The sequence below is a fragment of the Pseudophryne corroboree genome, chromosome 4, assembly GCF_028390025.1.
Source record: "Pseudophryne corroboree isolate aPseCor3 chromosome 4, aPseCor3.hap2, whole genome shotgun sequence".
Classification (NCBI taxonomy): Eukaryota; Metazoa; Chordata; class Amphibia; order Anura; family Myobatrachidae; genus Pseudophryne; species Pseudophryne corroboree.
Window position 1 is genome coordinate 680,840,297 of NC_086447.1, and position 27,671 is coordinate 680,867,967.

At 42.3% G+C, this 27,671-nt stretch overlaps 1 protein-coding gene and 2 pseudogenes across 15 annotated transcripts in view; 2 read left to right on the top strand and 1 right to left on the bottom strand.

The window, feature by feature from the left end:
* The window catches only part of SYNE1 (spectrin repeat containing nuclear envelope protein 1), a 965,679-nt gene that overhangs the window by 688,399 nt on the left and 249,609 nt on the right, over positions 1-27,671 (top strand). For 12 of the 15 annotated variants that reach the window (XM_063917854.1, XM_063917860.1, XM_063917859.1 and 9 more), the window contains 3 exons: positions 2,778-2,921; positions 10,301-10,495; positions 15,405-15,545. In XM_063917854.1, the coding sequence (XP_063773924.1) occupies positions 2,778-2,921; positions 10,301-10,495; positions 15,405-15,545 (480 nt within the window). The remainder of the gene's footprint in view (positions 1-2,777; positions 2,922-10,300; positions 10,496-15,404; positions 15,546-27,671) is intronic. The other 3 variants (XM_063917863.1, XM_063917865.1, XM_063917866.1) reach the window with 1 other exon arrangement.
* Positions 7,001-7,119, bottom strand: LOC134911949 (5S ribosomal RNA; annotated as a pseudogene).
* LOC134911960 (5S ribosomal RNA) lies at positions 8,872-8,990 on the top strand (annotated as a pseudogene).

Sequence of the window (27,671 nt, forward strand, 5' to 3'; positions counted from 1 at the left end):
GGGCAAAATGATGTACATACTGCTTGTTGTTCCCATACCTATATGCCAAAGCATGGACAGTGCGCGCCGAAGGCGCGCAGCAAAAATTAAGGGGAGTTACTTCGTGGGGAAGGTACGTGGCCACATAATAGTGGCAATTTGCATTACACCACACAGTAGTGCAGCTAATACACACTGCACCAGGTAGAACCTCCTATACACTTTGCGCCAGGCACAGCACTGAGACACATTGCACCAGGGAGAGCACTGAGACACATTGCCTAGCCACAGACGCCTAGCGGGAACACTACATGACATGCCCCCCAGCAGTGCCAGCTACACGTGACATGCCCCCCAGCAGTGCCAGCTACATGTGACATGCCCCCCAGCAGTGCCAGCTACACGTGACATGCCCCCCCAGCAGTGCCAGCTACATAAATGGCCACACAGTGCCAGATATGCACCCACAGTTCAGATACAAAAATGCCCCCAAAGTGCCAGATACATAAATGCCCCCACAGTGCAGATATGCCCCCACAGTGCCAGATACATAAATGCCCCCACAGTGCCAGATATGCCCCCACAGGGCCAGATACATAAATGCCCCCAGTGCCAGATACATAAATGCCCCCAGTGCCAGATACATAAATGCCCCCAGTGCCAGATACATAAATGCCCCCAGTGCCAGATGCATAAGTGCCCACACAGTGCCAGATACATTATTGCCCCCCACAGTGTCAGATACATTAATGCCCCCCACAGTGTCAGATACATTAATGCCCCCCACAGTGCCAGATACATTAATGCCCCCCACAGTGCCAGATACATTAATGCCCCCACAGTGCCAGATACATTAATGCCCCCAGTGCCAGATACATTAATGCCCCCAGTGCCAGATATGCCCCCACAGTGCCAGATACATTAATGCCCCCAGTGCCAGATACATTAATGCCCCCAGTGCCAGATTTGCCCCCACAGTGCCAGATACATTAATGCCCCCAGTGCCAGATATGCCCCCACAGTGCCAGATACATTAATGCCCCCAGTGCCAGATATGCCCCCACAGTGCCAGATACATTAATGCCCCCAGTGCCAGATATGCCCCCACAGTGCCAAATACATTAATGCCCCCAGTGCCAGATATGCCCCCACAGTGATAGATACATTAATGCCCCCAGTGCCAGATATTCCCCCACAGTGCCAGATACATTAATGCCCCCAGAGCCAGATATGCCCTCACAGTGCCAGATACATTAAATCCCCCACAGTGCAGATATGCCCCCACAGTGCCAGATACATAAATGCCCCCACAGTGCCAGATACATAAACGCCCCCAGTGCCAGATAAATAAATACCCCCAGTGCCAGATATGCTCCTACAGTGCCAGATAAATAAATGCCCCCACAGCGCCTGATAAATAAATGCCCCCACAGTGCCTGATAAATGAATGCCCCCACAGTGCAGATATGACCCCACAGTGCCTGATAAATAAATGCCCGCACAGTGCCTGATAAATGAATGCCCCCACAGTGCAGATATGACCCCACAGTGCCTGATAAATAAGTGCCCGCACAGTGCCTGATAAATGAATGCCCCCACAGTGCAGATATGACCCCACAGTGCCTGATAAATAAATGCCCGCACAGTGCCTGATAAATGAATGCCCCCACAGTGCAGATATGACCCCACAGTGCCTGATAAATAAGTGCCCGCACAGTGCCTGATAAATGAATGCCCCCACAGTGCAGATATGACCCCACAGTGCCTGATAAATAAGTGCCCGCACAGTTCCTGATAAATGAATGCCCCCACAGTGCAGATATGACCCCACAGTGCAGCCCCCACATGCCATCCATAATGCCCCCAATACCTGCTGCGCTGGGAGGGAGAGGAGTGCTGCTGTCTGAGGGAGCAGGGCCGCGGGCGGTGTGGCGGCGGTGCGGGTGGTGTGCGCTATGTGCGCTGCGCTGGCGTCTGACGTCAGATGCTGGCACCGCACAGCGCACAAGGACACAATAGGCCGGGCAGCGCAGCACAGGGCCGGCTCCAGGAACGAAAATGGCGGCGCCAGCGCGCGGCGCCCATTAAGGGTGGCGCCCCGCGCGGCCGCTCAATTCGAACGTGCCTGGAGCCGGCCCTGCTGGGGTGGTCCTTCAGGAAAAAAACAGGCAGGTTTTCCCATAAATACTTTCTTTGGTATCCCAATTCTCATGGGAAGAAGGCACTCTCCAGATTATCTTTCATAAAGAATCATCAGGTTTATTCAATATAGCATGCTGATTTTTTTGCAGTAGAATACAGCCAACATTTTGGTTAGCTTTGGAATCATTGTCAAGGCAAATAGACTATTTGTATATATATACACTATCACTATAGTATCACTATAGGTGATACTATATATATAAAGCCAAATGTTGTCTGCACTCTCAATTCAGAATAAATTTGCTGGGGTGTCACTCAAATTTCATTGGGCAAAAGACATAGTCCTTTCTCCATGAGCACATAAATCTTGTATAGAGTGCACTCACCAGGCGGGTCATGAAGTCAGCAAAGGTTTACTGTAGCATAGGGTAAATCATCACACCGACGTTTCGGTCCTTACAGGACCTTTGTCAAGGTTCAAGTGATACATACACAGTTCACCCATATATAGCCATCACAATAATTATCACAGTGTGAGACAGAAAACCTGATATACTGTAACAGATCCATTCATGATAGATATATATATATATATATATATATATATATATATATATAAAATAGCAACACATGTAAGTGTGGTTGTTTATCCACAGGAGGCAGTGATCCTTTATGAACAATATGAGCAGGAAATGAAGCATTTGCAGCATCTAATTGAAGAGGCACATCGGGAGTTACAAGATGCAAAAATAACAACCAGTAACATCCAGGAACTACAGATCCAGATAAAACGGCATGAGGTATTCATGTATAAGAAAAGTTTCATGTAATATACAATGGTGGGAATCCAATTACTTGGTATCTGTTTTTGACCGATAAAAACATTCTGATATCACAATTTTTGACCAATGGTCATTATCACAGTATCCAATTAGATGCTATTTTATCACAGTATCCAATTAGATGCTGTTTTCATCAGCTGAAAACAGACCAACAATCGTGCGATAGCACATGGGATCCGGGATAAGTTCCAGATCCCATGTGTTGTCATGACTCCAATAGCAGCTTATCGTGGGTTAATACCACCGGCACATTGGGTGCTTGAGGCACCGGAAGCATAACACCCAATAAGAGCCGTATCTGGGGGAAGAGCGCCCCCGGCAGTACCTATTGTATTAGCAGCTGTAAATTACCACTGCTAATAACATACCCCAAAATGTGTTATCCAAGAGAGTGAAACACTGTTTATTTTATCATACTGTTGAAGGCTCACAACAGAAATTTGATATTGATAAAGCATACTGTAGGTGGTGAAAAAACACAAGTGAACAGGGAAAGCTTGGTAAAATGTAGAGGAGGAATGGCATTAGGTAAAAAAAGGAAGGACCAGTGGAACTCTGCAGCCACTGTTGAGACACACAGACTAGTGAGTTAAACCGATGCTGGTATTGACAAATTGCATTACATTTTTTTGTTTACCAGTTCATTAAGTTCTTGGCAGAAAACTTCCTGAGCCTTGGAAATCAATTATATTGAGGCCATCAAGATAGAAAAACAAAATAAGTTTATGCTCAAACCTGTTCATTGATTTATCTGTATTTCTCAGTTGGCCCTATAAGGACTTTTTCCTTGATATTGAAAATAAGATCTGTATAGTTTGTAAACTTGAGGTCATTGCCCACCTCTAAGTACAGTACATATACATGTATGCCACTTATCAACAAGCCCAGAAACTTGGTGTAGAGTAGGCTGGAATCAAATAAGTTATTTCGAACATTGTAATACTTTGTAAATTAATCTTATTTTTTTCTAATCTTTTATTCTTAATTGTCCCAAATTTTGTTCCAGAATTCTTCCTACATCAGCACCTCCAGGTCCTCCTTTTAATTAAAAACTTGAGGCAGATACACCCAAAGGGGTCCTAAATTAATAGTAGCAGATAAAGTACAATGCATGAGCATGAGGGTACAATAATAAACATGATAATTATTTTGAGCAATAGAGTAGGACCTGTAGTATAGTGGGGTCCCGTGCCGGGGGCTGCAGGCTTAAATGCACTGATCAATACATGAACTAAAACTCCACTGTTTATTATTGTTAGTTAATATAGTGAGTGCAGAGCCCCTGTGATACTGTATCTGTTTAAACAATATGGTTACAAACCGTGTTGCATCCCGAATCTAGGAAAAGGTGAGTGCCGTGGAGTAGTGCTTTTTGTGTATATGTGTAGAGTTTGTATATTCTCCCTGTACTAGCGTGGGTTTCCTCAAGGTACTCCGGTTTCCTCCCACACTCCAAAAATATACTGGTAGGTTAATTGGCTCCTGACAAAATTAACCGTAGTGTGAATGTGTGTGTGTGTGTGTGTGTGTGTGTGTGTGTGTGTGTGTGTGTACACATGTGATAGGGAATATGGAGTGTAAGCTCCACTGGGGCAGGGACTGAAGTGAATGGACAATTATTCTCTGTAAAGCGCTGTGGAATATGTGTGCGCTATATAAATAACTGGTAGTAATAATAATAAGTCCAGGAGCAGAGTATTTTGTCCCTCCTGGAATGAGTCATGTTGGGATGTGCTTTTTAGCCATATATTTACATAGGCTTGCCATAAAATCCCTTTAAACCAGGACACTTATGAATTACACAGACTCTATGGCTGGCTGACTTCAAGCCTACATTTTACTTGGTTTTAATCAGCCACAGAACCTGTGTAATTCATAAGTGTCCCAGTTTAAAGGGATATTATGGTAAGCCTACTTTACATGTGTACTGCAGCCTCAAAGAGCTCTGTGTAATTCCCAGGGAAACAAAAATAAGCAACTATGTCTGATACAGTATAAATTAATGGCTGGAAGTCATAGCAAAAAGTCTGTAAGACAAAACAATGCATTTAGCAAAAGTTGCAGATAGACCTTTGCAGTCATTAATGTAAACCAGTGGTTCCCAAACTCTGTCCTCAAGGACCCCCCAACAGTTCATGTTTTCCAGATCACCTAGCAGGTGCACAGGCGTATTTATTACTCACTGACGCATTTTAAAAAGATCCACAGGTGGAGCTAATTATTCACTTGTGATTATGTGAGGAGACCTGGAAAATGTGAGCTGTTGGGTGCCCTTGAGGGCCGAGTTTGGGAACTGCTGATGTAAACTAACAAGTTAAACCATTGTGATACACGGTCGACTCACATTATTATGACTAACTCCTACATTTGACGTTGGCAGCACGTAGCCCATGAAGTACGTCACGTGTTGTGCGCTAGCTTGGTGGCTATATAAGCTGTGTGATAGGCTGTCTGCACACAAATCACTCATTGCTGTCATGGCTAACAGGAAATTTATCCGAGTTGCCAAAAGGGATAATTATCGGCTTTCAGGCCAAGGGTGGCAGTATTTCTGAAACAGCGCAGTTTGTGAACTGTTTGCGTGCTGCTGTGATGAAGGTGTATCGTGACTGGATAAATTACACCATTGCAAACAACTGACTTGGAAACTGCGGAGTATCACGTGCCATTAATGTGAGAGGTGAATGATGGTTATGAAGGTGCTCATACCTCCCAACATGACCCTCTCCAGGAGGGACACAATGCTCTGCTTCTGGACTTTTCTCTTAATGTATGATTGCTGGCACCTGTTATGAACAGGTGAATGGAAAAGAAAGGTGTTTCACAACAGGTGATGGCAATCATAAATGAAGAGGGAAGTCCAGGAGCAGAGCATTCTGTCCCTCCTGGAGAGGGTCATGTTGGGAGGTATGGCTGCATGAGGGCTGACCAACACACTACAGTGGAGCAGTTCATCACCAAAATGAACCTGGAGGCTATCAGACATGTGTCTAAAACAGAGGTTCTCAAACTTGGTCCTCGGGGGCACACACAGTGCATGTTTTGCAGGTAACCCAGCAGGTGCACAGGTGTATTAATTACTCACTGACACATTTTAAAAGGTCCACAGGTGGAGCTAATTATTTCACTTGCGATTCTGTGAGGAGACCTGCAAAACATGCACTGTGTGTGCCCCCGAGGACCGAGTTTGAGAACCTCTGGTCTAAAACATCAGTTCAGCCTGTGTAGCTGCTGTCCTTGCTGTACGCGGCAGTTACTCTGGCTATTAGCTGGGGGTCATAATAATGTGACTCAACCGTGTATTTTACTGACAAAAATCTATTAAGGTTGTTACATAAATTATTTTGCTATATGTTTGTCCTCTTTTAGCTACATCTGTGAAGATATATGGGGATTCTACATTGTATTAAACAATTGACCATTATATAGATTTCATCATTGTATTGACATGTATATATAAATATTTAATGATGCTCTCTGATTTAAATCATATAAAATATTTTTGCTTGACAAGAATAAATAAAATACTAACGAGAAGAGAGAAAGAAAGCTCTTGTGTGGGCGCACTCTTGTGATTGTAAAGAAAAAATTCTTTGGTTAAAGGTATTGATAAAACTTAATTTTTATTAATAAACAATTAAAAATTATTACCCCTCAACGATCCAGGAAAGAGTATATGCATAAAAAAGACGTGAGAAAATATAAAATGTTCTGGTCTGTTAATCACACAAGAAGGCTTTAGAAAGGCTGCAGACACTTGATAGTCTGACACCCGTTTCTCCTGACCAGTACAGATAATCTGTATTAATGAGACCGACCAGGGAGGTCAATGGTATGTCTTGGAGAACCACTTGAATATGGTTAATAGTGAGCAATTGAGTGTTCACCTGTTATTTCATATTGTGCAGAGTTAGAAATATCTATATTGACACGATCTGGACGCGGTAAGGATAGGAAGAAAAAGGGTATGTGAATGAATCAAAAGGTGGTGATACTGCTGTTGGTGTCCACCCTTCAAAAGAAGGGGAATAGTTCCTACTCTACAACACCAGGTATTCCCAGGGAGTCGCCTCTCAAGGTACTGACCCGGCCCAACGCTGTTTAGCTTCCAAGATCGGACGAGATCGGGCATTAGCAGCGTGGTATGATAGTAGAGAGGCTATCTACCAATGAGAGTGCACCTAGATGAAATGGTAGAGTGGAGATTTAGGAAGATAAGGTCATATAGTGTGTAGATCTGCTTTCCACGTTAGGCAGGGTGAAACAGTTGTCACACAGTGGCAAAGTACATCCTAGGATCGTGGATGAGAGTCTACGGAAATCAGTAAGTAATGAAGAAAACCCGTCACATAATATACAGCGTCAGATAGATTCATACATGTAAATATAGATTGCACATGTGTATTCCTTTTTGTGCAAAGCAGAAAAGCATAGTTTTAAAACAAAAACAGCCTAAAGTGTATATAGCCCTGCATACATAGGGAATAGAACAATGTGTACAAAAAATAATAATAATAATAATAGGTATGTCCTGCAAACTGTAGGATTATAAATCTATCATGTGCACAGAAAATCCCAAAGCAGGCTTATACTATGAATTGATGTGCCAGATGAAAGGTCCTCCTATTGCAGTTGTGATGATCTGCAATCTGAAGGACTACCTGACTATAGTATGTATGAGAGATCCTCAATAAGCACCATGCAATATTGAGTAGTGTGCCAAATATAATGAGTACTTGTGCCAGCAATAGTAGCCTAAAATATATAGGATTATACTGCTGTAAACCACATAGAAAATCCTAACTGCATGGTATGCAGCGCAGGTGAGTGCGCTTGATGCAAAAAGGCACCTATGGAAAAGGAGTATTCAAGTCTGAATTGCACATAGAAAAAATATAATACAGGTAGAAAAAGTGATACTCAAGGTGTCAAGATAGGAAAATGGATGATTGTAAAGGGTCCTCCAAGGGCCGGTCCCACGCTGTAGTCCGTGGAAAACGCGTTTCGCCCGTGGGCTTGTTCACTTCCGAGATCCCGGAAGTGAACAAGCCCACGGGCGAAACGCGTTTTCCACGGACTACAGCGTGGGACCGGCCCTTGGAGGACCCTTTACAATCATCCATTTTCCTATCTTGACACCTTGAGTATCACTTTTTCTACCTGTATTATATTTTTTCTATGTGCAATTCAGACTTGAATACTCCTTTTCCATAGGTGCCTTTTTGCATCAAGCGCACTCACCTGCGCTGCATACCATGCAGTTAGGATTTTCTATGTGGTTTACAGCAGTATAATCCTATATATTTTAGGCTACTATTGCTGGCACAAGTGCTCATTATATTTGGCACACTACTCAATATTGCATGGTGCTTATTGAGGATCTCTCATACATACTATAGTCAGGTAGTCCTTCAGATTGCAGATCATCACAACTGCAATAGGAGGACCTTTCATCTGGCACATCAATTCATAGTATAAGCCTGCTTTGGGATTTTCTGTGCACATGATAGATTTATAATCCTACAGTTTGCAGGACATACCTATTATTATTATTATTATTTTTTGTACACATTGTTCTATTCCCTATGTATGCAGGGCTATATACACTTTAGGCTGTTTTTGTTTTAAAACTATGCTTTTCTGCTTTGCACAAAAAGGAATACACATGTGCAATCTATATTTACATGTATGAATCTATCTGACGCTGTATATTATGTGACGGGTTTTCTTCATTACTTACTGATTTCCGTAGACTCTCATCCACGATCCTAGGATGTACTTTGCCACTGTGTGACAACTGTTTCACCCTGCCTAACGTGGAAAGCAGATCTACACACTATATGACCTTATCTTCCTAAATTTCCACTCTACCATTTCATCTAGGTGCACTCTCATTGGTAGATAGCCTCTCTACTATCATACCACGCTGCTAATGCCCGATCTCGTCCGATCTTGGAAGCTAAACAGCGTTGGGCCGGGTCAGTACCTTGAGAGGCGACTCCCTGGGAATACCTGGTGTTGTAGAGTAGGAACTATTCCCCTTCTTTTGAAGGGTGGACACCAACAGCAGTATCACCACCTTTTGATTCATTCACATACCCTTTTTCTTCCTATCCTTACCGCGTCCAGATCGTGTCAATATAGATATTTCTAACTCTGCACAATATGGAATAACAGGTGAACACTCAATTGCTCACTATTAACCATATTCAAGTGGTTCTCCAAGACATACCATTGACCTCCCTGGTCGGTCTCATTAATACAGATTATCTTTACTGGTCAGGAGAAACGGGTGTCAGACTATCAAGTGTCTGCAGCCTTTCTAAATCCTTCTTGTGTGATTAACAGACCAGAACATTTTATATTTTCTCACGTCTTTTTTATGCATATACTCTTTCCTGGATCATTGAGGGGTAATAATTTTTAATTGTTTATTAATAAAAATTAAGTTTTATCAATACCTTTAACCAAAGAATTTTTTCTTTACAATCACAAGAGTGCGCCCACACAAGAGCTTTCTTTCTCTCTTCTCGTTAGTATCTGTACTTTCTAGCTCTGGGCGCACCACCAATAGGGACTATATTTTGAAAGGTTTAAATCTCCTTTCCAATACTATAATTGTCCAATTGTTGGTTTTCTACAATTCTTACAATTTATAATATACCGGTGCACGGTCGTTCCTTTTGCTTCAAGAAGAAATTTCTGAATTCAAGAAGCCTATTTCTGTATAGTGTCATTGATGGGGTTAACAGCGCTATCCTGGGCCATGTCATGGAGGAATTTGTCATTTTAACCTTCTATGCACCTTATGTTTCTCCTCTCATTGTTCCAAGCTTGGCTAAGAGCTGAGTGTTGCATATTTTATAGTTGTAGTCATCACATGACCTCATTACAGAGCCTGAGACATGAGCCATCTGGGGGGGCAGCTTATAGTCTGCAGTATTAAGTGCCCAGAACCTTGCCAGCTCTGTCTCTTTAGTTGGACAGACATGCATGCGGACCACACTTGACTGTTTATTCTGCAGTGTGGACGCTTTATTCTTCTTCTACTTAACGTTACTGAAACTGCACAGCCATTTCCTTGTCTCTTAGCAGCCCTCACTGCTCTGTATTTTCAGTGCATTGTGAGATGCAGCCTGGCTAGTTAATTTTCACAGTCAACAACATCCTGCCTTTCAGCTCTGCTGATAGATGATGCAGTGCTTGTGAGCTGTGATTTTATTGGCCAGAGGCACCCAGCCATTTGCCTGCCTGAGACACAATGAAACAGAGTCTGATTTCCTTCTTGTTTTTTCATTCTATGTTGCCTAGCATACTAAGCTAAAATGTGTTCTCAGGAGCTGGCGAAGAGAATCAAAGGCTACCAGGAGCAGATAGCGTCACTCAATTCCAAGTGTAAGATGTTAACAATGAAAGCCAAACACGCAACAATGCTGCTGACTGTGACTGAAGTGGAGGGACTGACAGAGGGAATGGAAGAACTGGATGCTGAACTCCTCCCTGCACACTCTGCTCATCCGTCTGTTGTTATGGTAAGGCCCATACTCACAATCTCTGCTTTTATACAGTGCGAGTTGTGTTACATGTAACAAGCTAGACAGAGAACAAAGCTATGGTTTCACTTACTGCTGCCTAATGGTCTGCTGTCTGCAGCCTTTTTCTATATAAACAGATTAGTATATTTTAAGGTTATCCATTCAACCTATTATTATGCTATTGTTGTTGCTTATTTACGCATGTCTTGCAAATACGTGCCTTTACTTCTAATTTCGTTTATGTAATCATATATCTCCTTATATAAAAATACGCATTCACCTTTTTTTTTTTTTGTTTGCATTTTTCATTGAAATTCTGTCTTGATTCGGCAATAGGATTAGCGGCATACAATGTCCCCTTTGTTGCTGTGACAAGTATTTTTGCTGGCTGTTTGGTTTATGAACAGAACATGTGACTGGAGATGTTCTGTGTGAGGAGATCACTGACATCATTAAGGATGAACACATTCACTTTCCTAGTGCAGGATCAATGAAATATTTTCTAGTGAACCTTCTGTAACACTGACAACCTTAAGTCTGCGCAGCATGCGGTACCTGTTACATGCATTTCTTAGCTTGTTGTGAGTGAGATAGTAATGAATTATATTACAATATACTACACAAAAAAATAATGCAGGATACCTTATACAAGGCGTTTGGATGGTGACTGTTTGTAGGCCAGCATTAGATAGGGAACAAAATTCGAGAAAATGTTGCTAAGTTACAGTGGGGACTAGTTTGCAGTATGATATTGTAGGTGAAGCACTGTAGGAGATCAGATATATTGCATTTCATTTTTTAACATGTCTTTATGATATCTGCCACAGAATTGTATAAATGAACAATAGCAAATAAATAAATCAGTTTGGTTTGACAGTCTCTCCCTGCTTTACATGGCATTCCAATCCTTGTTTTCCTCTGGATAAAAGAAGGCGTCACTCAATTACCATGTTGAAATAGTACAAAATATGATAAATATATATCATAATGAACCATAAGCATACATACAGAGAGTGGTAGCTATATAAGATTTAAAGCAAGATCACCCTTATGTGCTGTGTGTTTTTGTCCTAGTATATGTGTTTGTTATTTGTGCTGTATCTTCTGAGCCTATAGTACACAGGCAATGTTTACCATAGTACTGCAAAATTGCCCAAGTTTTTATGTGAATTGTGTTACATACATTGCCCTAAGGATCTGGATTATAGAATAATTTTATTTTAATGATATAATACATAATGTACAAAATTTGACAACTTCAGGAGGAGTACTGTATCTGTATAATGTTTGTCTCTATGGGAGTAATCCATTTACCCGTGATGAAGTCTCGGTGCGAGTATGTGCGGCTGTTTGGCGCAAGTATAGTACTGCTGAACTCACTGCACTAGAAGGGTCTGCGAGGGGGGCAAATTTGAATGCCGTTGCCAGCATTTACATGCCACTGAAATTGCAACACCCCCCCCCTGCGAGCTGTTCGCAGATGATTGGATTCCCCCCTATCTGTGCTATGATATACAAGATGCCAACACATCTAGACTTAAACTTGCACACATTGGCAAGTTTGTAACATGCATTTGTTAGGCCTCCATATCAACATTTGACGTTTGGAGTCTATCCTTTATAGAGGCCAAAGTGTCTTGGATCTGGAAGTGAAATGTAACTTTACTGCATATGCACCAACTACTGTGCATTCTCAGAAGAGCAAAGTGAAGATCTATAGTAGATGGACAGCTGGTATAGAGGGGCGTCTTGTTAGAAGTTCTAAGTTTTCCATAGATTGTTTGTTATAAAAAAGGATAGAGTATACAAACAGAAAAATGGGACACCCCAATTAGAGATCACGACTATTCTGATTCCAATGTCTCTTAAAGATGGTACACATCGAAAATGCAATACCTTTTCATGATACATACATGTTGCATTTGAGCCTCTTTTAAATACATATCAGCTTCCGCATGGATTAATAATACGTTTGCTAAATAGTCATAACACCTTTTACGTGGATCATAGTCTGCTAAATAAAGAATGTAATTGTTGGCTTTAGTTGAGCACTTCTAGACGGCATCTGAGTATCTACAGTAGCAGTGCTATTGAATGATGCAGGATTAATTGGGGCCAGGCTTTTGACCTCAGTAGTTGCAACATGCTTAGAGCCTGAAAAACTGATGCAGAATCCAAGAGAATTTCTTCTTTCATGTTCAGCGTCCTTTTTGGCCCTGACCAGGGCATTCCAAATAGAACTGATTTCAAAAATGGAACAAACTGAAACCACAATTTATTCAGTCAACTCATCAGACCCTCTCCCAAAGCACTTTAGTCACTTACTGTGTCTGGTGGAAGAAGGCAGATTCCCTAAACATGGTTCATCCTTTCACCATTGTGATTAGACAATAATTACGACAGATGTTGTCAGTCTTGAAAGATGGTGAGAGGTAGCCCTACATGGTCATCTGCAGGACTGTTGGTCTCGAGAGGAAGTCCAAACTCCCATCAATATAACAGAATTTCAAGCAATTTTACATGCTCTTGTATAGGGTCACTTTTCTACAGGCAACAGTGATAAACATTCAAGTGGACATTGCTACAGTGGTAGCAAACATTTACCAACAGGGGATGCAACAAGAGTTTCCAAACAAAGGAGAAGAATAAACTATTTCAATAATCTCAGATGTGTTAATTCAAAGAGTTGAAAGCTAGGTAGAAGGGTTTCTGAGCAGGCATACCTTTCATGCCAGAGAATATTCCCTTCATGCGAAGGTGGGTGGTACCCTGGACAGAATAAAATGTTCCAGTAATCGCATGGATCCTATGGGTGGATAACTTTTTCAGCGGCCATGCCTTTCACCCCAGGTAGTGGTCCCTTCATCTGGAATTTCTGTGTAAGGTGTGAGCAAAATGGGTTAGCCAGATGTCACCGTGATGACATCTCAGTAGAACTACAAGGTGAAGCAGTACTGATCAAGATCAACCTTAATTCATTATCTTATAGGAGTCAGGTTGGTCTCATGCAATTTTTGACTAATAACATATTATTTGTATGCAATTCTTCCATGAGTTCCAAGAAATATACTTAAAAGAAAATGTGCGTGTTTGATCTTAGTGGCACTAGACTGACCAAGGAGAGTAACACCATAATATTGTCTGCCTCTAAAGTTGAACCTGCTAAGCCAAGAGTTGTTCCATCATCATATTTAGCTTGACTGGATTTAATACTATAGCTGTTAAGATTAAGAGAGAACATTTTTTAAAGTTAGCCCATCTACTTGACAGGGCTCTCAAACTCTTACAAAAGTGCAGATCTCAGTCTGGTTGGTCCATTTTCAAATGAAACCGGCACTTTTTTCTGAAGATGCAATTTGTTTTTTTGCTGCATGTGCAATGTCTATACATTCCTTCTATAGCAGCCTTATGGTCCAATGAAGTCTGTGGGGATTAAGTTTCTTACACAGAAGACTACTTTTCTTTTGCTGATCTCTATAGTAAGATTCATTCAAAATCAAGGATTTTGTCATGCAGACCTCCTGATATATTTTTTTGCGATAATAGAGCTTTTCTTCAGATACAGCCCTCCGTTCTGGTCAAAGAGCTTTCAAAATTCCATCTAAAGCAGGACATGAACATTCTTACTGTAGGACATGATTAATCATCTGCAAAAGGAAATATCCCTTTTCTTGTTAGAAGTGTCAGGGATCCGAGGATCTTCCTGGGCAGAACAGTCATTGTTAGATGGACAACTTCTGGAATTTGTCAAGAATACATTGGAGTGGAACAACTAGTTCCTGAAAATCAGAGGTCACATTCTACCAGTGCCTACTGGGGCCTCAGCTGAGTAATTTGTCTTTGGTCTGTACATTCACAAAATATTACCGGGTCCATGTAGATGCACCTATGGAGGCAGTGACATCCAATTGGATGTAAGAATTTTTTTTATTTTTGTTCTTTTACAGCATGACACCTACAGATACTGTGGCCTCATCAATACAGGAACAATGAGTAGATGACCTTTTGGCCTATGGTCGAGGCTTTTTAACAGTAGATTCATACATCCATACATACATACATACATACATTAATGTATGTATAAAATGTATCTATGTACATGTATATTGTATAAGACTAATTGATTGCAGAGTGGGATGTTGCCTAATGGACCACTGCAAAGCCACAAGCACACAACTTGCAGCTACAAGTATCGTCTCTTTTATCTTGACAAATATTATCTAGATCATTCTGAAAGGAAGAAAAGAGTAAATAGTTAGTGATGTTTGGTAGTAATGACATATGCACAGACATTATCCTTATGTGCATCATCCTATAGTATCTGCGGCCACTGTGGAGTGAATGCAAGTCAGCTATAATTACATCTGCATTGTGTGTATGCTCACCATTATCAGCACCCACTGGTACCAGCCTTATTATTCCTGCAAGAAATGCTTCTGAAAACCGGTGCATCTGCAAGTACTCACAACTGTACATAGCCCGCAATTTCCGCAACACTCCATCTCTGAACCCAACCTATGTGCGAATGCCTACGCGGTTACGGCACTTCAGCTGCAAGTGGACATGGGCAGAGTGAAGACACACAAGATCCAGCTGCATAATTGACTTGCGTTCAACTCTTCACTCGCCTCACTGTGATGGGCACTTCCAAACAATTTAGATAACAGGAGAATGCCATATTCAGTTTTCAGTTAAACTTTAGTCTGTATTAGATGGTGTCCAAAGCAGAAGCTTTATGAATAATACTGTATGTCTAGCTTCCCATGTATGCTAGTAAATTGATGAGCTGAAAGTAACTTCTCATACATGTTTGTCATTTTGTGTTTACACTGTACTGCAAAGTCTCTGACTTCTCTTTGATGTGCTTGCTGTCCTTTGGGGTTCTTCTAATGATCTCTTGTGATAGATGACCGCTGGTCGCTGTCACACTCTACTGTCACCTGTTACTGAGGAATCAGGGGAGGAGGGTACCAACAGTGAGATTTCCTCTCCACCGGCCTGTCGTTCTCCTTCACCTGTGGCTAATACAGATGCTTCTGTTAACCAGGTATCACTAAACATTTTTTTCCTTCTGTCCAATGCCAGCAAGTGCAGTTCTCAGTTCTCTGTACCCTGTTTTTCTTTATGTTATGCCTCCCTGTGTACTCAAGATACTTAGGTATTTTGGGGCATTTGATTACTTATGGCCTGTGTGTGGCTGAATCATAGACACATGAGAGAAAATTTACTAAAATGGGAATTCTATTTAAAATGGGATGTTACCCATAGCAACCAATCAGATTCCAGGTATTATGTTCTAGAAGGTGCTAGATAAATGAGAAGTAGAATCTGAGTGGTTGCTATGGGAAACATCCCATCTTAAATAGAACTCCTATCTTAGTAAATTTACCCAATGGATGGGCATATTCCTTAGAAACAAAATAGCACCCATCAAAATTCCTCCCACCCGTTGCCTGTATATAACATGTTGATCTTGCTGTCCTGATCTACAAAAAAAATATTGTATAAGACAAAAATAATCATTCTAATTAATCTAATGCAATTTGAACCATTCTCATGTGGTTACTGTTGGTTTTAATGTACATACGAAGGGTTATACTTTTATAATACATCCTTTTCATAAACAAACTTCTATTTTATTGCAGGTAATTAACCAAAGGCAATATGGCCATTAATACTAGCACACTGTACAGAGAGATATTTTGGTCTGCAGTCTGCTAACTGAACTGTATTCATCTGGCACTAATCATCTAAGTATTTAATTGCCCCATTTACAAACATACAAGTACATTATGTCTTGCTTTATAAACCAAAATATTTGTTATGGCGACAGGTCTTTAATATACTGATACAGAAAGTTGAAAGCTGCACTTTTCTGGGGGAAAATGTTACAGTATGTCTTGTTGTATCTCTTGTATTTGTGTGTGTTTTGTAATATCATAATATAGGTGTTTCATGTACTAGAAAAAACTCATACTACAAACACAATCAGTAATATTTAGGAATGCATGATGGGGGTAATTCCAAGTTGATCGCAGCAGGATTTTTTATAGCAGTTGGGCAAAACCATGTGCACTGCAGGGGAGGCAGATATAGCATGTGCAGAGAGAGTAAGATTTGGGTGGGTTATTTTGTTTCTGTGCAGGGTAAATACTGGCTGCTTTATTTTTACACTGCAAATTAGATTGCAGATTGAACACACCCCACCCAAATCTAACTCTCTCTGCACATGTTATATCTGCCTCCCCTGCAGTTCACATGGTTTTGCCCAATTGCTAACAAAAATCCTGCTGCGATCAACTTGGAATTACCCCCGATGTTTGTAAACAAGAGACATTCATTATGCTAGTGTCAACTTCACTTTTTACCAATATCACTCACTTTATGTGGGGGTGCATGTTATTTGTATATCTGTATAATGCAATTGCTTGATAGCTCTCTATAAAGGTGAGGATATAGGGCCAGGACTTACAAACACAAATCAGAAATGTGTTTCCTTTTTAGCTGTAGAACTAATTTATTTGGTGTTTAAAGTAGTTGTGAAAGGTGTGGTGTAGTCATTTATTTTTGATTGAATGAACTGACTTAATGGTCTGGGTCAACGTTAAACAAATACACGTGTGAAGATGGATAGCATCATATTCATTGCCAATAGGATTCGTTTTCACCTGCCTCAATACACAAAATGGTTATTTCCAGTTACAATATTGTTACTGATAGATTAAGATGCATTCGCTGCATTTAGCACCATTACCTGTCCTGTTATCACATCTCACTCAGAACAAACTGATTAAAAATTGTTTTCTTCCTAGAATAAAGCATTTTTTGAATATATATACTGTGTATATGTATGTATATATATATATATATATATATATATATATAAATCCGTATATTGCCGGCACTTACTTGTCCTGAACAGCATGCCCTGGTGCAGCATAATCCAATTCACAACTCCATGTAAGAAATGGCACTCAGAGTCCACATTGTCAGCAAAGAACAACTACAGTTTTTGTTCTTTGCTGCCAATGTCGACTCTGAGTGCCATTTCTTACATGGAGTTATATATATATATATATATATATATATATATATATATACATTGTTTAATTGTTTAATATGAATTGCCTGTATTTAACCCGAGAGCCCAAATCTGGGCAAGTTTTCTCTCAAACAACTGCATAAATATCACAGCAGTGGAGATTAATAGGAGCAGTACTCTCAGATTCTTTTGTATGGTGTTGCAATTTATTTAACATCTTGTGAGCTTTCTGAGATGATGTTTCAATAAATCGCAACATTATATCAACTGTACATTGAGTGCTGATCCTAATTTTCTCCATTGATGTGTATATAGGATGCGGTTATGTGACCACTGTTGCGTGACCGCCGGTCACAATACCAATGCCAAAATCCCGAACGTTGAATAGCCTGCCGGTTGGCATGCCGACCAACAGGGACTATTCCCACTCATGGGTGTCAACGACACCCATAGAGTTAGAATAGAACCTGTGGGGAGCCACCGAGCCTGCTGCGTGTCGAGTGCAGCGAGCCTGCAAGGGGCTTTGTTCCACCCCTTCCCCCCTGCGTTGGATCTCGGCGTCACCATGGTGACCGGAAGTCTCGCAACCACTGGTCACCTGTACCCTACCCATGTATATATGTATGTATGTATTTATATAAATATATATATATATATATATATATATATATAAATTTACATTTCTCTGACGTCCTAGTGGATGCTGGGAACTCCGTAAGGACCATGGGGAATAGACGGGCTCCGCAGGAGACTGGGCACTCTAAAAGAAAGATTAGGTACTATCTGGTGTGCACTGGCTCCTCCCACCATGACCCTCCTCCAGACCTCAGTTAGATTTCTGTGCCCGGCCGAGCTGGATGCACACTAGGGGCTCTCCTGAGCTCCTAGAAAGAAAGTTTATTTTAGGTTTTTTATTTTACAGTGAGACCTGCTGGCAACAGGCTCACTGCATCGAGGGACTAAGGGGAGAAGAAGCGAACCTACCTGCTTGCAGCTAGCTTGGGCTTCTTAGGCTACTGGACACCATTAGCTCCAGAGGGATCGACCGCATGGAACTGGCCTTGGTGTTCGTTCCCGGAGCCGCGCCGCCGTCCCCCTTACAGAGCCAGAAGCAAGAAGAGGTCCGGAAAATCGGCGGCAGAAGACTTCGGTCTTCACCAAAGTAGCGCACAGCACTGCAGCTGTGCGCCATTGCTCCTCATGCACACTTCACACTCCGGTCACTGAGGGTGCAGGGCGCTGGGGAGGGGGCGCCCTGAGGGCAATATATGACACCTTGGCTGGCAAATCTACATCATATATAGTCCTAGAGGCTATATAGATGTAAAATTACCCCTGCCAGTATTCCAGAAAAAGCGGGAGAAAGTCAGTTGAAAAAGGGGCGGGGCTTCTCCCTCTGCACACTGGCGCCATTTTCTCTTCACAGTGCAGCTGGAAGACAGCTCCCCAGGCTCTCCCCTGTAGTTTTCAGGCTCAAAGGGTTAAAAAGAGAGGGGGGGGGCACAAAATTTAGGCGCAATATTGTATATACAAGCAGCTATTGGGAAAAATTCACTCAATATAGTGTTAATCCCAAAATTATATAGCGCTCTGGTGTGTGCTGGCATACTCTCTCTCTGTCTCCCCAAAGGGCTGTGTGGGGTCCTGTCCTCAGTCAGAACATTCCCTGTGTGTGTGTGCGGTGTGTCGGTACGGCTGTGTCGACACGTTTGATAAGGAGGCTTATGTGATGGCAGAGCAGATGCCGATAAATGTGATGTCGCCCCTTGTGGGGCCGACACCAGAGTGGATGGATAGGTGGAAGGTATAAACCGACAGTGTCAACTCCTTACATAAAAGGCTGGATGACGTAACAGCTATGGGACAGCCGGCTTCTCAGCCCGCGCCTGCCCAGGCGTCTCAAAGGCCATCAGGGGCTCAAAAACGCCCGCTCCCTCAGATGGCAGACACAGATGTCGACACGGAGTCTGACTCCAGTGTCGACGAGGTTGAGACATATACACAATCCACTAGGAACATCCGTTACATGATCCCGGCAATAAAAAATGTGTTACACATTTCTGACATTAACCCAAGTACCACTAAAAAAGGGTTTTATGTTTGGGGAGAAAAAGCAGGCAGTGTTTTGTTCCCCCATCAAATGAATGAATGAAGTGTGAAAAAGCGTGGGTTCCCCCGATAAGAAACTGGTATTTTCTAAAAAGTTACTGATGGCGTACCCTTTCCCGCCAGAGGATAAGTTACGCTGGGAGATACCCCCTAGGGTGGATAAGGCACTCACACGTTTGTCAAAAAAGGTGGCACTGCCGTCTTAGGATACGGACACTTTGAAGGTACCTGCTGATAAAAAGCAGGAGGCTATCCTGAAGTCTGTATTTACACACTCAGGTACTAGACTGAGACCTGCAGATAGTGCTGCTGCAACGTGGTCTGTAACCCTGTCAAACAGGGATACTATTTTGCGAACATAAGACGTCGTCTTATATATGAGGGATGCACAGAGGGATATTTTGCCGGCTGGCATCCAGAATTAATGCAATGTCCATTCTGTCAGGAGGGTATTAGAGACCCGACACTGGACAGGTGATGCTGACTTTAAAAGGCACATAGAGCCTTATAAGGGTGAGGAATTGTTTGGGGATGGTCTCTGGGACCTCGTATCCACAGCAACAGCTGGGAAGAAAAATTTTTACCTCAGGTTTCCTCACAGCCTAAGAAAGCACTGTATTATCAGGTACAGTCCTTTCGGCTTCAGAAAAGCAAGCGGGTCAAAGGCGCTTCCTTTCTGCACAGAGACGAGGGAAGAGGGAAAAAGCTGCACCAGTCAGCCAGTTCCCAGAATCAAAATTCTTCCCCCGCTTCCTCTGAGTCCACCGCATGACGCGGGGGCTCCACAGGCGTAGCCAGGTACGGTGGGGGGCCGCCTCAAAAATTTCAGCGATCAGTGGGCTCGCTCACAGGTGGATCCCTGGATCCTTCAAGTAGTATCTCAGGGGTACAAGCTGGAATTCGAGGCGTCTTCCCCCCCGCCGTTTCCTCAAATCTGCCTTGCCGATTGCTCCCTCAGGCAGGGAGGCTGTGCTAGAGGCAATTCACAAGCTGTATTCCCAGCAGGTGATAGTCAAGGTGCCCCTACTTCAACAAGGACGGGGTTACTATTCCACACTGTTTGTGGTACCGAAACCGGACGGTTCGGTGAGACCCATTTTAAATTTGAAATCCTTGAACACATACATAAAAAAATTCAAGTTCAAGATGGAATCGCTCAGGGCGGTTATTGCAAGCCTGGAGGAGGGGGATTACATGGTATCCCTGGACATCAAGGATGCTTACCTACTTGTCCCCATTTACCATCCTCACCAGGAGTACCTCAGATTTGTGGTACAGGATTGCCATTACCAATTCAAAACACTGCCGTTTGGACTGTCCACGGCACCGAGGGTCTTCACCAAGGTAATGGCAGAAATGATGATACTCCTTCGAAAAAAGGGAGTTTTAATTATCCCGTACTTGGACGATCTCCTTATAAAGGCGAGGTCCAAGGAGCAGTTGTTGGTCGGAGTAGCACTATCTCGGGAAGTGCTACAACAGCACGGATGGATTCTATACATTCCAAAGTCACAGCTGGTTCCTACCACACGCCTACTGTTCCTGGGGATGGTTCTGGACACAGAACAGAAAAAAGTGTTTCTCCCGCAGGAGAAAGCCAAGGAGCTGTTATCTCTTGTCAGAGACCTCCTGAAACCAAAACAGGTATCGGTGCATCACTGCACACGAGTCCTGGGAAAAATGGTAGCTTCTTACGAAGCAAAATTCCATTCGGCAGGTTCCATGCAAGAACCTTTCAGTGGGACCTCTTGGACAAGTGGTCGGGATCGCATCTTCAGATGCATCGGCTGATAACCCTGTTTCCAAGGACCAGGGTATCTCTACTGTGGTGGCTGCAGAGTGCTCATCTTCAAGAGGGCCGCAGATTCGGCATACAGGACTGGGTCCTGGTAACCACGGATGCCAGCCTTCGAGGCTGGGGGGCAGTCACACAGGGAAGAAATTTCCAAGGACTTTGGTCAAGTCAGGAGTCGTCCCTACACATAAATATTCTGGAACTGAGGGCCATTTACAATGCCCTAAGTCTGGCAAGGCCTCTGCTTCAAAACCAGCCGGTACTGATCCAATCAGACAACATCACGGCAGTCGCCCATGTAAACCGACAGGGCGGCACAAGAAGCAGGATGGCGATGGCAGAAGCCACAAGGATTCTCCGATGGGCGGAAAATCACGTCTTAGCACTGTCAGCAGTGTTCATTCCGGGAGTGGACAACTGGGAAGCAGACTTCCTCAGCAGACACGACCTACACCCGGGAGAGTGTGAACTTCATCCAGAAGTCTTCCAACTGTTGGTAAACCGTTGGGAAAGGCCACAGGTGGACATGATGGCGTCCCGCCTAAACAAAAAAACTAGATATTGCGCCAGGTCAAGGGACCCTCAGGCAATAGCTGTGGACGCTCTAGTGACACCGTGGGTGTACCAGTCGGTTTATGTATTCCCTCCTCTGCCTCTCATACCAAAGGTACTGAGAATAATAAGAAAACGAGGAGTAAGAACGATACTCGTGGTTCCAGGTGGGCCAAGAAGAGCTTGGTACCCAGAACTTCAAGAAATGATATCAGAGGACCCATGGCCTCTACCGCTCAGACAGGATCTGCTACAGCAGGTGCCCTGTCTGTTCCAAGACTTACCGTGGCTGTGTTTGACGGCATGGCGGTTGAATTCCAGATCCTAAAGGAAAAGGGCATTCCGGATGAAGTCATTCCTACGCTGATAAAAGCCAGGAAAGAAGTAACCGCAAACCATTATCACCGTATTTGGCGAAAATATGTTGCGTGGTGTGAGGCCAGGAAGGCCCCAACAGAGGAATTTCAGCTGGGTCGTTTTCTGCACTTCCTACAGTCAGGGGTGACTATGGGCCTAAAATTGGGTTCCATTAAGGTCCAGATTTCGTCTCTGTCGATTTTCTTCCAGAAAGAACTGGCTTCACTGCCTGGAGTTCAGACATTTGTAAAGGGAGTGCTACATATTCAGCCCCCTTTTGTGCCTCCTGTGGCACCTTTGGATCTCAACGTGGTGTTGAGTTTCTTAAAATCACATTGGTTTGAGCCACTTAAAACTGTGGATTTGAAATATCTCACGTGGAAAGTGGTCATGTTATTGGCCTTAGCTTCGGCCAGGCGTGTGTCAGAATTGGCTGCTTTGTCATGTAAAAGCCCTTATCTGATTTTCCATATGGATAGGGCAGAATTGAGGACTCGTCCCCAGTTTCTCCCTAAGGTGGTATCAGCTTTTCACTTGAACCAACCTATTGTAGTGCCTGCGGCTACTAGGGACTTGGAAGATTCCAAGTTACTGGACGTAGTCAGGGCCTTAAAAATTTATATTTCCAGGACGGCTGGAGTCAGGAAAACTGACTCGCTTTTTATCCTGTAGGCACCCAACAAAATAGGTGCTCCTGCTTCTAAGCAGACTATTGCTCGCTGAATTTGTAGCACAATTCAGCTGGAGCATTCTGCGGCTGGATTGCCGCATCCTAAATCAGTAAAAGCCCATTCCACGAGGAAAGTGGGCTCATGTTGGGCGGCTGCCCGAAGGGTCTCGGCTTTACAATTTTGCCGAGCTGCAACTTGGTCAGGGGCAAACACGTTTGCTAAATTCTACAAAATTGATACCCTGGCTGAGGAGGACCTTGAGTTCTCTCATTCGGTGCTGCAGAGTCATCCGCACTCTCCCGCCCGTTTGGGAGCTTTGGTATAATCCCCATGGTCCTTACGGAGTTCCCAGCATCCACTAGGACGTCAGAGAAAATAAGATTTTACTCACCGGTAAATCTATTTCTCGTAGTCCGTAGTGGATGCTGGGCGCCCATCCCAAGTGCGGATTGTCTGCAATACTTGTTTGTAGTTATTGCCTAACTAAGGGTTATTGTTGAGCCATCTGTTGAGAGGCTCAGTTATATTTCATACTGTTAACTGGGTGTAGTATCACGAGTTATACGGTGTGATTGGTGTGGCTGGTATGAGTCTTACCCGGGATTCAAAATCCTTCCTTATTGTGTCAGCTCTTCCGGGCACAGTATTCTAACTGAGGTCTGGAGGAGGGTCATGGTGGGAGGAGCCAGTGCACACCAGATAGTACCTAATCTTTCTTTTAGAGTGCCCAGTCTCCTGCGGAGCCCGTCTATTCCCCATGGTCCTTACGGAGTTCCCAGCATCCACTACGGACTACGAGAAATAGATTTACCGGTGAGTAAAATCTTATTTTTTTCTACTCCAGACAAGTGTTGATTATAACAGCTACTTAGCAATATAAAAAATCTTTCATATAGCCTCGATAGGTAGCAGTGGCAATTAAAAGTACCCAACAAGGAACATAACAATAACATTTATTTTTATTTAACACAAAATTCTTAACCTCAAGCAGCCTGATTATCTAGTGGACTTCAGTTTTGATTGATTAATAGTTAATATTTACAAATTTTGCTGAGATAAAGGCCCTTTAACCTTAGACATTCATGCTCCTACTAGCTACAATTAGTTACAGATGTGGATTTTCCCAATGCCTCCACTATATTTATCATGATATTGTAGGTCTTAAACACCTTCATAAACTACAATTTGTTATGGAGCCAGGGCCAGCACCTCTAGACCACTGTGTGTGTTTTCCTAGATGTATCCTGCAGTGAGACTTTCCTTTTGTTATATGTTCATCTTACCACCAATATGCAATAGTAGACCTCTTCACTGGCCAACATGCAGACTCTATTCAGAATAATATCCCTGAAGGTTCTGTATCACTCTATTTTTTTTATATTATGTTTAATTAATATATACAGTGCAATACTGTGCATTCTGGTTGTAATAAATGGACAGCATGTAAATGATAGTAGGGTAAGTCCAAGCATAATACAAAACAAAAATATATACAGTACATACTGTAGCTTGAGATTTATATGTCAACCTCTTGTGCTTGTCCATGCAAACACAGCAATCTCCCTTGATTCACAATTTATAATTCTGTGTTTTCGTGATCCTAACATGCTGAGAAATCATGTTTTTCTCAATATACAGTATTGTAATGCTTGTTGAGGTCAAATTGTTCTGTAGCTCTTTACCCTTTTTCAGATAATATTTATTATTATATAATAATATTTATCAATGTTTTAATTTCAAAATCTCTTAGTAGTGATCATTTTGCTTAGCTGCTATACCATTGTATCTTCCCTCCCAGCCTTTCTTCACTTGTTCCATATATCCCTAAAAGGATGTTCTTGCACAAATCTTCATAGTAGAGTTAAACTTACATACATTAACTGCAGATTCCCTGGTGATAATTTTGTGCTTCATGTTTCTGACTTTACTCTGACCTCTGTCTACCTTTGGGAGGCAACCTTCCCATGCTAACACATTTACGGATAGACATTTTTAATGACCAGATACCTCAAAAAGTGATTTTATTTTGTATACGGCCAAGTGGTATCCCAGTGATATACAAGTTTGGAATTTATTATTCTGAATGCTTGGGACTAGGAGATTTGTGGATAAGTGTTCATTTGGATCACTGACCTTGTAGAAGATCTACTAAAAAGCAATCGAGATTACTCCTGTCTTTCTTCAAACTGCTCCTGCCATTTGTAGCCGCTGTTTAGCGGTGCTTCTCTTCATATAAACTGTAGGGAAAAAATAGAGCAACTAGAAATACAGCAATAATTCACTTTCTGCTGTAATTGTTTTTTCTTTTCTGGATGTTAGATTTTTCATTAAGATATCACCGTACTTATTTTCTCAAAGTTTGGACATTTACCTACTCACCCATTGGGTTTCGTTTAGAGTTGTATCATATGTAGGTTACATAGAAAATGTGCTAGTCAAAACAACTGCCAGTTTACATCGGGTATACATTAAGCAGCGTTAGTCTAACTCTGCATACATGACCATTGCAAGATACGGCTGTGTCATGATTCAGAGCATATAGTATATCGTATAATTCTAAATTAATATTGATATAGTGCCAGCAGTGTGAATGATTTGGATACTGGTCATACAGCACCACTTTTCACAGGTCAAGGATTGTGTCATCTGTAGGACCCCTTTACAATGAATGAACTAACACATACTGCAATCAACTAATCAAGTTAGACATGAAGATCATTCTGCTGCACCATAGGGATCTTGTTCCCCGTGTTGTAGCCAGTATTTCTAGAGTTTTATTTCTTGAGTGTTAAGAAGAAATAAGCTTTTTATAGTGTTTACTTGCAGTGTAATAAAGTTATAACTGCACCTGAGCCATAACATAGAAATTAATGACAAACACCCCACAGCTGTCACTTAGCCTCGCATGACTGCAATCAAAATCCTCTGTATCTTTAATCATATCATCAATATTAGCACATATTTTGCACACCCTCTCCAGCACCCACAAGATATGTCTATATATATATATAAATCCATTGAAAAAGCAGGAGCACTCACCAGTCTTCAAAGTAGCAAAAAGTTTTTAATCACATCATCAATACAAGGTTCAGATCAACGTTTCGGTCAGATCAACGTTGATCTGAACCTTGTATTGATGATCTGATTAAAAACTTTTTGCTACTTTGAAGACTGGTGAGTGCTCCTGCTTTTTCAATGGATTTGTGTTAGAATAGGACTCTGTTCCTATCTATCTGGATGCTACCCCAGCAATTTTCTGTGCAATACGTGAGTGTGGACACTACCTTGTGTGTATATATATATATATATATATATATATATATATATATACATACACACGTTTTGTTCTGAGTCAGTTGCAATTTCCGGAATAACCCTTGCTGTACTTGGCCTATGATTGCACCTCTCCTCTCCTCTCCTCTCCTCCCACCCCCATTGGTGTGTTGCTGGTTAACGTTAAGAGGGTGCGAGTTTTCTGACAATTTCCACAATAGAGACTCCAGCCCCACTCTGACCAGGCTGGTGCTGGGTCACACAATGATAGGGGAACCCACGCTGCAGCCAGGCTCACTGTTATAGGGGGTAAAAGTAATAGCCTGTGGATTATAGGCATCTACGACTTCCCAGCATGTCTGGGCGATGCTTTAAAGTAGCAAACATATAAAAGGAAAAACCAGGGAAGGTTCCAATGCCTGCACTACACATGTTATTACACTTACCACATAGTCTGTCTAACCAGGTGCTGGTTTCCACTTTCCACAGGGAATTCCATGCTCTGTATTTTTTAATTAATTATTTATTCTTAATTTTAGCAGTGAAAGATATAGCAGTCATCATTATTAACACATTATTAAACTTGCACTATGGCAATGGTCATGCTAAAGATACATCTCCAAATAGGTACCTCTAAAGATACTTGCAATTCAAAATAGGAGGCATCTCTAAAGGGTTGCCTTAATTTGCGCCAGCACTAACACTGAACTTTCCTAATCCACTGCTGCAGATATGATTTTTACAAGTATGGGTCGTTGGGTAGACACAACTTAGGTCGACAGTCATTAGGTTGACCATGGAAGGTCAACATGCATTAGGTCGACAGGGACAATGGGTCGACATGGTCATTAGGTTGACATGTACTAGGTCGACAGGTCAAAAGGTCGACATGTTTTTTTTAAACTTTTTTTGGTGTTGTTTTCTTCGTAAAGGGACAGGGAACCCCAATTAGTGCACCGTGTCCCCTCACATGGCTCGCTTCGCTCGCCATGCTTCAGGCAAGGTGCCTCTTTCCGCTACCGCTTCGCTCGGCACAGGTTACCGTTCCAATCGTAGTCGACGTGGATCGATAAGTATGACAAAATCCCCAAAATGAAAAAATTTGAAACTCATGTCGACCTAATGACCATGTCGACCTTCAGTGGTCGACCTAATGACTGTCGTCCTAAGCTGTGTCGACCAAACGACCGTATCCCGCTTTTTACATCAATAAGTAAACCCAAGTTTTGGCCAATGATTAGTGTGGCAAAATGCATGTTACTGAAAGTGGACTTTTTAGATCCAATTCTTATGGGCCTATTGACCAAAGTAACTTTATATGATATCCCTCGAGAACACAGCAAATTTACAGTATCCACTGAATGTAACTGGAAA